The 13,481-nt window shown below is 42.0% G+C and overlaps 1 protein-coding gene across 2 annotated transcripts in view; it reads left to right on the top strand.

The window, feature by feature from the left end:
- The window catches only part of pappaa (pregnancy-associated plasma protein A, pappalysin 1a), a 68,691-nt gene that overhangs the window by 16,591 nt on the left and 38,619 nt on the right, over positions 1 to 13,481 (top strand). For both annotated transcript variants that reach the window (XM_078087717.1, XM_078087716.1), the window contains exons 7-9: positions 3,723 to 4,224; positions 11,973 to 12,101; positions 12,238 to 12,329. In XM_078087717.1, coding sequence (XP_077943843.1) covers positions 3,723 to 4,224; positions 11,973 to 12,101; positions 12,238 to 12,329 — 723 coding nt within the window. The remainder of the gene's footprint in view (positions 1 to 3,722; positions 4,225 to 11,972; positions 12,102 to 12,237; positions 12,330 to 13,481) is intronic.

Here is a 13,481-nt window from a genome sequence, read left to right as displayed (position 1 = left end):
GAGGGTGTTGTTAACCCCATTGCGATTGTGTCTGTCTGTGTGTATGTGTGTGTGTTTATATTGTGGGTATATGTGGATGTCCTGTAGATTCTGAAGCCACTGGACCTTGCCTGCACACTGACTATGGTGTATGTACCAGAGGCAAGTCTGGGCTTGTCTAACATGCTGCGTGTGTAAACTGTACTCTATTTTCCCTCTTGGAAGGGGTCCCTGTTTGTGGCAGCTCCCCGTTCCCGTTTAACTCTGCTGCTTGTTGGGCCAGCTTCTCACTGGATACCACAGCTGCCGTTTCCTGCTGTGATGGCGCATATGTGTCCAGCAGTTAGGAACTTGCAAGTAGACAGGCAAACCCATTTAAGAAACTGTAAACCTTTTAGATATTGGCGGAACATATTGGAAGATAAGCACATCGACATATGCCTCTGTGTGACTGTGCATGTGTCCATTCATTCGCATTGATTGGTGATTTGCACAAACATGGGAACTCAGTAACAGGCCTTCGAGTAACAACAACGTATGGCGATCTGCGTCACTATTGGACCTGGGCGTATTGACAAGTTGGAATTAAAATGTGTTGGCAACTTGTTATTTCCGTGGGGTCACACTACTTGACTGGGAACTATTGGCATAGTAAGGTCAATTAGAGCCAGAGAATCCCTCATACTCTTTATTATTGTATGGCCTGGACAAAAAAAGCTGGACAAAAAAAATAAAAGCAACCACACATAGATATGGATTCAGGGAGGCGCCAAGATAGTTGGGAGAATTGCATGTGGTTGGTGACATTCACAAGGGAGGATCCCGAGTTGATTGCAAACAGCAGCGTGCATGAATGGAAGTGAAAGGTCTAGGATGCGTATGTTCGGCAACAAGAGTGGGGAAATGTGTGTGGAGCTCTGTGTGTATACACAATCCTGCTATTTTGCGTATGCACATGGAGGTATACAACATAATAATCTTCATATGCTTTTGCAATATAAGGAATATACTAAATCTTTGCTTGCGTGTAAATATGTATATATTAACCAAATAACTAAAAGTATGTGTGTCTATACGTTGAGGTCATTAATGTTATTAATATTAGATTCCATCCTGGTTTTTGTGATGCAATGGTTTGTCTGCCTGACAAGAATAAACAGCCAGGCTCCAGGTCCAAATAATAATCAACCAATAGGAACTAAATGTAATTTTAACGTTATACATAACCCACTATTGTAAACAAAGATCTGCTTACTTTCCCTCCTTTGATTTAACAAGATTATTTATATCTATCCATCTATCCATCTATCATCAGTGAAATGTATATTAATATATATATATTTTAAATAAACCGCTGAATTCAACATGATGTGACATTAAATCTCAAGTATCTGCCTTGGGAGTGAGAAAGTGGGTGACAGTGAGTCATTGATACTGAGGGCCAGAGCCAGACACTTCTTAGAAAGCATAAAGTGTGCCTGCCCGGACATATCCCTGTCTGTTTATTCTTACGGCTCTCTGGACTTTTTTTGGATCAGTAGGATTCTCCAGACCAGAAGGATTATAACTGGATAGTCAGCAGGCATTAGCATCTATCATGAAGTTGTATTTTGACATACTCGTCATCTTTCTGTAAGTTGTGTCAAACATTCATCATCCTTTCTGTAGGACTGCACAGTACCAGGATTTTTTTGCACCTCGACATAAAAAAACCCAACATTAAACCAGCACAGATGCTGATTTGCGATTTCCCAGTTGTTTCGTTATCAAATATCCTTATAAACATTTAGTGAGCTAAATTGTGTGGCAAAACCATGACCCCAGCGTCAGAGTGCATCCATGTTAAATCAGGTTGTAGGAGATGTTAAAGAGACAAAACGTGGTTACATTGTTGGCTGCTGTTTGTTAATATAGCAATCAAAAGTCTCTCCTTGCAGTGAGGGGGCCGCCCTTAGTGAGAACAAAGCATTGAATCAGGAGAATATAACTTTATTTTCCTATTGTCCAATTCACGCTGCGGCCTGTCTTCTCTCTCTGGTATGTGCTTGCCACCAGACAGCTGAGGGACTGACACGGCAGACACGTCCACACAGAAGCACATGCAAACACCCAGCTCGCTGCATATCTCCAGCCCCCAAGAATAGTGCTGGGTCGTGCACCAGTTTGGCGACAGTTAAAATTGCAGCGTGCAGAGTAGACGTACATTTTTAGGATTAGCATTAATGGGCTAGACCCCCCCCCGCACACCCCAGCACTATTATGTAGTGGTAAGATGCCGATATCATATTTTGGGACAGCTGTGTGGGTCTGTAAATCTGAAACAAAATATAGCATTTATCTTGTCATTGGAATTTTAATTCCCTTGACAAAGCCGTTAATTAAGCAAAACATTGCATATCATTTTTTTAAATGGTTTTAAAGTTGAATTTAAAGCCCTTTGCTTGCACAGATTGTTTAGCCAATTATGGATACATCTTTGAATCTTTGAAATACAGTTTACATTGCCTCAGGTTACATAGTGGATGACACTCTTATTCTGTCTCCTCTTAAATCTCCAACCACATTAGCAACAGTGCCAGAGCAGGATGGAGGCCCATCATAACAGCTGACATTTCAAAATATTTTCAGTGGCTGCAGTTCCTTTCCTTGCAAACTCAATGAAAATGTACAACGAAAGCCAGAACTACATAAGCCAAGCGAAGCCAAGCTCTTGGAGTATTTTACACCAGCCCCCCCCCCCCCCCACCCACCCCTCCGCCCGCTCTCTTTAACTTTCTCCCTGTCTCTCTTTTTCTTTAATTCACCTCCACTCTGGCCACACACGCACTTACAGTAAAATAATAAATGTGCTGAGATAATGTGGCTTGGAAACCATATTCAGTCCTCACTTGATTAAACACTGGAATTTTGCACGGTGCCCAGAAATGAGGTTAGTAAATGGCTTCGTTGGTTGCCAGGTTGGAAATGCACAAAAGGAAATTGAGGGAGAACATAGTGTCTGCTGCTTGCTGGCTTCTAAAAGTGCTTGATGAATGTTAGTGTACGTCACTTGGGATAATGCGAGTTAGCTGTGTGTAGACTCCAAATATGGCTGGAGTGTGACTGCAAGAGGTTGTAATGACCGTGGTGAAGTGAGAACCCTGCACAGGCCCCTCTCGGAAGGTACACACCTCAGCTCTGCCTTTCCCCTGCAGATGGACCCACAATGACCTCTCAGTTTCACCCCTACCTTGATCTTGCAAAACGTGTAGCTACACTAAAAAGATCACACATGCACAGTATTGATCTGTCGACATTCCTCAAAATGATATTTGGATAGAACTGACTATTTTACTTGTTCTGAAATGTTTTTTCAGCATTTTTTTCAGGAATTCAAGGACCCGTACCACGTAAAATTTCTACCCATCATTATATGTCTAATTTAACAATTATTACCAGATGTGACAGCGTGTGGCTGGTATTTATTTCAACTTCTGCGTTTGTGTTCGTCATTGTAGTAAAATGTGGTCCTGGATACACCTTGTGTAGAGGGATCTACCACAAAAGCGGTTTTGATTGCTTTGCCAGATGTTTGGATTTTTGTCTGTTGACTGACTGTATTTGGCCCAATGTAGCCTCACGGATAGTGATCCCCTTGTAAGATGATTTCTAGTTCATTATGTGAATATAGGAAATATATAGGGGACCTTTGCTTAGTTTGTCTGATTTGTATGTCATGTCAATGTGTTGTGTCTGTCTTGCAGGCCCTCCAGATGTGGAACAGCCTTGTGAGCCAAGCGTGCGCACTTGGAGCCCAAATGCAGGAATTGAGCAAGGTGTTGTCGGCCTGTCGGAGTGCCCCCTCCAGGGCTGCATGCTTCAGCTGGAGTTCACCTACCCGCTGGTACCAGACTCCCTGACGGTGTGGGTGACCTTCTTCAGCCCAGAGGAAACAGCACTGCCAGCCATCCACAACATCCTGCTACTAACCGTCGGTGGGGGGACCATTTCATTGGGCCCGAGTAATGTCTTCTGTGACACCCCACTGACTCTGAAGCTGGACACAAAAGAAGAGGTCTATGGTGTACAGTTTTTCACTATGGAGCAACATCTAGAGATCGATGCCACCCTCTTGGCATCCAAGCCAGGCAACAAGCTTTGCAAGGACTGCCAACCGCTACGCTACCGGCTGCTGCGCCAACCTCACTTCACCCATGCACAATATGGTCTGATGTTGAATGAACCTACCCGCCGATATACAGACAGGTGAGTGGCCTGGTAGGTGAATACTTTTGTACGAGTGCAGATATCTATTCATATCTCAAGGTGCTAAAAAAAAATAGCATTCCAAGTAAATCACAAACTTTCCCACCCATTTATTTAAACGTTTAGTTTTACCCAGATTCCTTTTTTTTTTTTTTGAAGTAGAGAATTGCTAGCTCCATGCTTCGAAGTGATGTCATTTTTTGGAGCACACCAGTAAGAAGGTATTTGTTTATCTGCAGAAACTGTCCACACACATATGCTCTTGTAATATCAGGTATCCTTTTTCTATACTCCCAGGAGCACGAGCAAGCCGCCCCTGCTTCTGCATTTTCTAATCTACTGCCAAACATTTGTTTCCTAAGTCACAGGTCAACCATTGCCCACATTTGTTTTTTCCCATGTTCCATGAAGCAAGGGCAAACAGATGGCTTGTTAAAGGTATTATCTGCACACTGTGGTGAGAGTTAAATGCTTTGCTTTCGTGGAATGTGCTGAGTCGATAAAGATTGTGCTATACATGGCACCGCTGCGTGTTGTGCCATCTCACTATCGTTTTGTCAGCGTGGTTCACATGAGAAGAGAAATGCTTGATAAGAGCCAAAATGGTGAGTATGCATGTAATGCAAGATCGAGTGATGATACTTATGTTCCATTAAGTGTCCACATACAACTTCCTGGTGGCAACGCTGAGTCTGTAGGCTGTCTGCAGCAGCGGTTCATTCATTTGGGGGTTTTGGCAAACTTCCGTGATCACTGATGTACTGCCGGTAGTTTCGCTGCTGTGGTGTATTTTACTAGCTGTGGTTGCATTCCAGTGGTAGTGGTCAGTGGTATTGGCTGACTATTTTTCTGTTGTGTGGGCACATGGGATCTTATCTCTGTTAAATGGTCAGATAAGTTTAATAGCAATTATGTGTGTTTCAGGCATTAAAGTCTTTAACCCACTAAAATGAAGAATAACAGCAATACAAATATGTGCTAAATATCTGTTATTGAGCTGAGCATGGAATGCAGTCACTATCCCTCTGTGTGTGTTGTAATCTGAGCTTTTCCTTGCTTTGTTGGTATGGCCGGGATGGGATCCGTTTGGCATTGTTAGCTACGAGCCTTCACTTGGCGTGGCAAAAGAATCTTGTATCCTGTCCCTTTGGATAATGCATTTACCTAAAACCAATTTGGATTAAAACATAGAAACAAAAATCGTCAAGATAAAAAAGCGGATCGAGAAAAAAATGGACCTTAGCCTGGACATCGAACTTATGATATTGATACAGGGGAAGCAGTTTGCGAGTCTATTACTACGCATAATGGTCTGTTTGCATGCAATGGTGCTACCCAAACCAAGTAAGTGAAGTGCAAATAATGTTCCAGCACAAGAAAGTTACTGCCAGCAGGAGCGCCAAGAGTCAATCAAAAAGAACACTGTCAGACTTAATATATATTCTGTTGTTTAAGAAAATGCTGAATTATCTTCACGGCCAACAACAAACATAGCCTTTGACTTGGCGCAGTAAAGAGCTAAAGTTCACACTATTTTTTAGCGTGCCACAAATCCAATGTGTGACTGGCTTGGTGCAGCTGCTGAAATGCTTTTGTTGACCACACAGTAAGCTGCTTCTTCTTGCAACGTTTCCACAGAGTTGGATAGAGTGATGGAGGTCTTGGTTCAGGTGACTGGTTGACCTGTCACTGAACCTCGTCTGAGCTGGGGCAAACCGAGCAAGAGGACAACTGACAGTCTTGGCTCCAACCATGGGTGGTGGTTAGTTTGGAATGGCGGAGGGCCGGGAGGTCAGGGTGACAGAGTAAATTGTGTTGGGGAGAAAGAAGTGTCAACTGAAGAGGAGATGTTCGGGCGTCAGACCGGACAAGTTGGGGTTAACTCATTGCTAGGTTCAAGGGGGGCAAAAGGTGATGGACGAGAACCTTGGGGGGTCGATCAATTATGAAGAGAGAGGGCGGGAGGATCGGACTAGTTTGACCTCATCCCTCCGAGGCACGTCAGCCTATCGGCTAATCCCCCCTGATGTGGGTTTCCGAGCTGTCATTCAGTCAAAGCCTATCACAGAGCTGATGGGAAGAGACCTCCCAGCCAAAACAGAGAGAAGGTAGTCCCCCCCCCAGCATCATTATTACCCCACACCCCTGTGTAATCTGACTCTACTCTGATTTTTCCACATTATTCCCTCAATTTATCCCTTAACTACTCTGTTGCTGCTGGAGAAATAAGACTACCACATTTCACCTCTTAAATGGAAGATTCACTTATACACTTTCTGGCTAATAGTGCCAAATAGCAATGCTTTCTGGCATTCTTAATTGTGGGTATCATCTGCGTATGTCAAAAAGGCGACAGTATACTCTTGACACTTTTTATTTCACATTGTGTTGATGTATACAAATCAGCGTTATTGGTAGCATGGTGGCTATGCTACCAATCATGAATTCACAGGAATAAATTTGGGATTGTTCCCAACTGTTATGAACTCTTTTTCACAGTGTTGGACGACAAATCACACAAAGCTCTTTTCATCATAGTGTAGCCATAAGTGTAGACCAAACGTAACATTTGTTTGGGAAATTATTAATATTCCATGGGACAATTTTGGTAGATCCGTAACCCTAACCAATAATAATATTAATTTATTTCACATCTAAGTTTTCGTTGGATGTTACAAGACCGTTTTGGTCAATGTAAGAAATAAATTAAAATTTTATGTGAACAATGGATGTTTTGCCAACCCTTTTTTTCATTCCCACATAAATTTTCGAACCTCATTATTCATTGATTTTACTGCTTAACAGTTTATTCATGATAAGATAACAAAAACTAGCAAAAATAATCAAAAGCTGTGACCTGGCATTTACCAGTTACCAACTATTAGCAGTTACTTGCAATTTTACTAATATTACCAAAACAACTTTGGCCATGGTATTTGTCTCTTTTGAACCACCTCCTAGTCACAACACGTAGCATTAGTGTGTTAGACATACCATAGGTTTACAATGAATGGCAATAAAACCACATATGTATGTTAGCTGCCCGAAGGAGCGTAGCCCTGTTTATTGTTCTTGCAGGCTCGATCTAAGATATTTTCTTAACTTCCTTAAATTTATCTGCTTCTCTCATCTGAGATCTCTCTGCCAAGAACAACAAGCGGCTACAGAATTGACACACATACATGTGCATGCTCATACAGCCTACTGCACACACCACTGCAGAGAGGAACACACACAGATCAACATGGACACACACCGTCTCTCTTCTCGCGCTCTCACTAGCAGGCACATACGTTAGCGCATAGCTTCCATATGTAATCACCTGCTGTTATCAAAACATGTTGAAAGGCATATTACAGTGCCTCGTGCCAGATAAAACCTCTATTCCCGGAGGGGCCTTGAGAAGAATGTCTGGATGCACATAGAGGCACCAACAGCAAAATCTTATCATGTGACACCTCAGCAACTGGAGTAAAGCCCTTTGTAGTATGAGCTGCATCTTAGATAAGTCGCACATTCAATCTAATCAGATATAGAGACAGAGTGGGGTTTTATGAAGTCTGGTTGGCTGGTTGCCGAAAGTCATGTTGCTCATAACATACACATGTATCAAATATACATTTTTCTTGAATGCATGCTCCCTCTTTCTTTGCTTCTTTCTTGCCAACGGCAGCTTCTAACACGGCATGGCTATTAGCAGTGAGGTCAGGTGGAATCAAGCATGCACCTAATTTGGAACAGGTTGAGAGCTACATTTAAAAGAGTTGTTATCACGCTATGAGGAGTTGCACTTTTGACCCTTTAGCATTATGACAACCAGGTAATATAATTTTTTGCTTAGTAGCATAATTAGTCCAGCGCAAGACGTGAAAACCTAGAGGTGGGGTAGAGCATGGGTGTGTTCTTGGGTCGGAATACATCTGAAATCCTTTTTACAACCTGTTTTGAAACGGCTGATGCCGTCGTGCGAAATCGGACAAAATGACGCAAAAGGCCCACACACAGCAAAGTAGTTACTTCATAGCAGGACGAAAACATTTTATTATTTCTTTTATCTAGAGATAGATAGATTGAGAGGCCACGGTGCCCCCTTATCAGACAGGACATGGGAGTCCATGACATGAACTTTGATAGATTGGTCAAAGCAGGTAGTAATTAATGATAGGCCTACGTGGCATCACATGTCCTGTAGTCTGGGGAAATAATTGCAAATGGTCCAGATCTTGACTCAGATCTGTTTTTTTTGTCAGGAAAAAGCGTACATGGACTTCCCTAACCTAGTCAACGTGTACTGTGGACATAAACCAAGGACTCGCATCAAGCTGCTTCCTCATTTGCTTCAATAGAGGACTGTCTATATTCCCAGGACTGATTGCTTGTTATGAAAATATTGAGTGCAGCCATTTTTCAAATGCCTTCCTACCCCATCTATACAATTCTAGGTCTATTTCTTCTTCTTTAGAGGAAAAAAAAGTATCTTCCTCCCTGTTTAACTCAGCCGTATCTAGCTACTTGTCTTGCGTTTTTTTGTTCGTTCTTGCATGACCATGTCTCTCAGTGTGGCTTCATCAAGAGGTTCATGTGCTGCCTTCTCGCGTTTCTCTTCTTTCCGCTGATTCTGTGTGTTTGCTCTCCTCAAAGATAAAGTCTCCCACAGCTCAACTTTTTTAAGGGATAAACTAATTCAATTAGAGAGAGGGGGGGGGGGGGGGGGGGGGGGGGGGGGGGGTTGGGTATGTTTGAGTGTAGCCTGGAGTTACACCGGCATGGGCCAATATTGCAGAACAGGACATACCAAAGTATAAAAGAGAGTCTCTCAGGTCAAACATTCTGTGTTGATATCAATGAGGCCAACATAAATATCACATCCTAGGCACAGATTTTGCATTTTGTTACTTGATATTAAAATCCATCCGTTTTTAAATAATTGAGTACAGTTAACTTGAACTTGGTGTGCTTGTTTCTTCCGGGAATGTAACAAACAAACACAAGAGAAACAGGTGAAAAACCAAGGACCACATGCTTGTTTTTGTGTTCTTTTTCACATCAATCACTAGAGGAGGAGCATGAGTGCATGTGTGCGCAATGAAACGCTCACTTTAACACCTTTAAGCAGTGCATTTGGGGTTATGAGTACCTGCTTATTTTATTCAACCTTCTTCTTCCTTGAGGTCTTTCATGTTTCTACTTGACTGCAATTAAATATAGGGGTGTGTCCAGATGTTTTTGCAGGGGTTGCTCAAGTGAGGCACAGACTTATGCAGGGATGGCCTCTGTCACAAGATCAATATTTTCGGGATTGTTTCTTTGCAAACATTAATACCAAATCAGTTTCCTCGCGCAACCCTTGCTCCATTTTCATACTTTATAAGATCTAAGTGGAACGTCTCTGGGTAATTAAGATTTCTGTAGTAAGGCCATAGTTGCTGCTAGACACAACACATACGTATAGAAATCTGATACCTCACGCACAGATTGAGATACATAACCATCCATAAAGCGGCTACCTCCAGTGCTGAGAACTGAAGAAGGCAAAAGGACCAAAATCTGCTGTATCCACAAAATGGCCACTTCAAGGGAAGTGATCAATCCCTGTACACCTCTTTGTTCAAATTAACAGCAGAAATGAACATTTTTACAATCTGGCCATATTTAGGGAGGAAGCGGTTTCGTCATTGCCAAAATGGCAACTAAATGAGGGACCCGCTCATAACTACGTGCTCTAACTACGTGCTTTCTCTGACTCCATAATAATGGAGTGGCACTTGAGTGGGAGGTGAGGTTCAATAAGATTCCTGGGATGTCTCTAGCCACCCCTTTAGCCATGTCCCTACTTATGTATTAACGGTAAATATCTCTCTTACACCCACACTTAAGTGTTGTGGCAAAGGATATTTGATCACATGGAAAGTTGGAGCCAGGGATCAAGCCCCAACTCAGCCCCAACTGGACAAAAATACAAAACCAAAGAGCTCAGTGTTTTATTACACTGGTTTGATTGCTGACCTCATCTTTGGCCATGTGTGAAACCTTTGAGTCAATGTTTGCTGCATTACACTCAAACTGGGGATTATATGGTAGCACTGTGAATGAGGGTTCATGCCTTTGCCAGCATGTATTTGTCTGTGCGTGCGCGTGAATCTATTTATGCCCTCTTACTCTTGTGAGTTAAATCTACATGCATGTTCCACGCAAGATTGATGGTCCATTTTAAATGATCTATGGCTAACCCATCGGTCCTGTTTACCCTCATTTACTGATGCTTTCCCACTGCACCTTATTTTTGCCATGTATTTAACTGACAACAATTATACATTCCTGACTCCTTTAGCATAGATTAACATAACATACAGGATGTAACGCGCCAACGTGGTCGAGCATACCAAAAACTAAACTGCATTGATTGTAGAACTGAGATCCATCCATCCATTTTAAACCTCTTATCCAGATCATCGCAGGGCCGACGCATACCAACAGACAACCATTCACACTGACAGTGGGCAATTTAGAGAAATCATTTAACCTAAGCTGCATGTCTTCGGATATGTGGAAGGAAACCGGACATCCTGAAGAGAATCCACGCTGACACGAGGAGAACATCAGACTGAGGGAAATCCGCGGCCTCTCTGGCTGTGAAGCTACATCGCTGGCCACCATGCTACCAGAATTAGAATGTAGAGAAATAATGTCTCCTTATGCAAGGGTCAAAAACTCTGAAAGGCAAAAAAAAGGAAACCATGAAGGAGAAACCATGACCATAAGAGACAAACCAAGCTAGGAAATGAGAAACCAAAACTATAAGCAAAGACAAAAAAAAATGCAAAGAAAACTGTAAACAACTTAGCTGCAAATGAGAGTGCTGGTTTGAAATGCAGTTGTTCTGTTTTTATTGTTTATATTAAATAAAAACGTAAGCATCTCAGATTTCTTGCTTGCCTTCACTAGCTCATTTGTAAATGTTTATTCTAACTTTTGTCTCCTGTTAAGAAAGTTGCTAAGATTAAATAATAGTGAGGATTTATATGAATCCGCATGTCATTCACTTGAGGCAGTTTGGAGCAAATATAGCCAGAATCCCACAAAAATGATGAAATCTGATGGTAATACAAGAACAGATCAATGACAAAGAAGCAAGCTTAAAATAATAATTTAAAAAAAACGACTACTGTCAAGACAGCACCATCACTTGCAATTCTGTTGTTTTTCTTCAGTTTTGTTTTGTTGTTTTGCTTATGGTTTCTCATTTACAGCTTGGTTCTTATTCTTTTTTGTTTATGGTTTTGGTTTTCTCATTTATGTTTTTTTTCCTTTCAGAATTTTTTTTTCAGACTTCCTTATCATGGTGACTCAAGGAACCATCATGGGGACTTACACCGACAATGTGAGTAGTCCCCCAAATATTTCTCCTGACCGTTGTGTATTCGTCATGATGGTTCCATGAATCACTGTGATGGGGAAACAAAACAGAGCTGGACCCGAAGCGAGTGAATGCAGTGACTGGCTAGGTCGATTTGTGATCCTGTGTGCTGAGACAGCCGTTCTTATTTGTGTTTTGCTGGTGGTACTTGAGATACCTCACGTTTGCTATACACACTAGTCCTGTCAACCTATTCTCCACATGCGTGGTCTGAATAATTTTTTCTTCTTCTTTCTTTAGATGTGGTCTTAACTAAACACTTCTTTGAGGCTTCACATAATTCTGAATTGTACGGACATACTTTGATTTGTGCCTCTCTCTCTCTGTGCAGGGATGTGGCGCCACATGTTGTGTACACGTACCAGGTCCAAACCATCTCCGCCCGGAGTGAGAGCGAGCCCTCCCCACCTCTGATACACGAGCTAGGGGCACCCTACTGTGGAGATGGACGGATCCAGAGGTGACAAGCATTTACATTCCAACTATCAAAATTTATGTGGTGGTGCATTGAAGCATTTTTAGAAAAAATATGCCTATCATCCATTTTGAATATTATGTCTGTAAATGTTTCCATGTACCTCCTCCTGCTATTTCAGTTCCAAAGGAGAGGAATGTGATGATATGAACTCAATGAATGGTGATGGCTGCTCCAGTCAATGCAAGAAGGAAGCCTTTTTCAACTGTGTCGGTAAGTCGTATGTCCAAAAAGTGTTGACAGGGTTGAAATTCAGTTGAAGACGATACTGAAAATAAAAAATAAAAGTAAATAACATTAAATGCAAAATTTTCTGATTTGTGTGGATCAGATGTCATAATCACTTTGACTCCCTGTTAAATAATGAAAAAATCTGGAAATCATTATGAGCGGGTCCTCTGATTTTATATTAAGTGACTGGCATCTCCTATGCAGTTTTTTTTATGAAGAGATGGATGTATCCTGTCCAGTTCCCCTGCTGTAGACAATCATTTCCCCCCCTGTTGGGATTGTCTGTCTGTCTGTGTGTGTGTAAGTGTGTGCATGTGCAGTTCATGCATGCACACATGTGTGAGCCTCTGTGAAGTGGCCCCTTAATTCCTGTCAGATTGCTGTAGGACTGTATTTGCTATGTTGTTTTTCATCCAACTGCAGTGCTCAGCGGTGTGCATAAGTGTATGTGCGTGATTGTGTCTGATATGGTCTGACAAAGTTGTAGTTTTGCACAGAAATCTGACACTATAATTGATGGGACTCTCTCTCTCTCTGTGTGAGGGAGTTCCTGCCTGCTTGTCAGTGTGTTGGCTAGTGAAAAAGGGAATTGGGTGGAAACGTATAGTGTACAACAAGGCCAGTGTGTTACGGCCTGGATTAGCTTTAATAAACTATTCACACAATTGAGTTGAATTATATCCGCAATGGACAAAATCCACAGTTGTTTTCCCATGAACCCGCCTGCATAACAATCCGAGTGGTTATTTCTCAAAAGCGCTCCGAGCCACAGCAAACACAGGTGCAGATAAAGCATAAAGTCAAGGCAAAATACAGCAAAGTGAAGGTTTTGGGAGGTAACATTCATCCTGCTTTGACATAATGTCAGTGTAACTTGGATTTCTGTCTTAAAAAACCCAAAACAAAAAAGAAACAAGCAATTTACTTTGAAAGCAGCTAGACCATTATTTTCCGTCTCCATCCATCTTTGTCTGTCCCCTCGCTCTCTTTCTTCCTAAAAATGTAAAGGTCTCTGTTTGGACTCAATCACCTTTCTGCTTTTCCATTATTTGCATATTCTATCCCTGTTCACATTAAAATGATGCAGCAATACCCGTTGTTCTTCTTTCCTTCATTTTCCCCCCTTCTCTCTCA

Source organism: Gasterosteus aculeatus, chromosome 14 (genome assembly GCF_964276395.1).
Source record: "Gasterosteus aculeatus chromosome 14, fGasAcu3.hap1.1, whole genome shotgun sequence".
Lineage (NCBI taxonomy): Eukaryota > Metazoa > Chordata > Actinopteri > Perciformes > Gasterosteidae > Gasterosteus > Gasterosteus aculeatus.
Note: the sequence above shows the minus strand (reverse complement) of the source record. Positions and strands in the feature narration are given on the sequence as shown.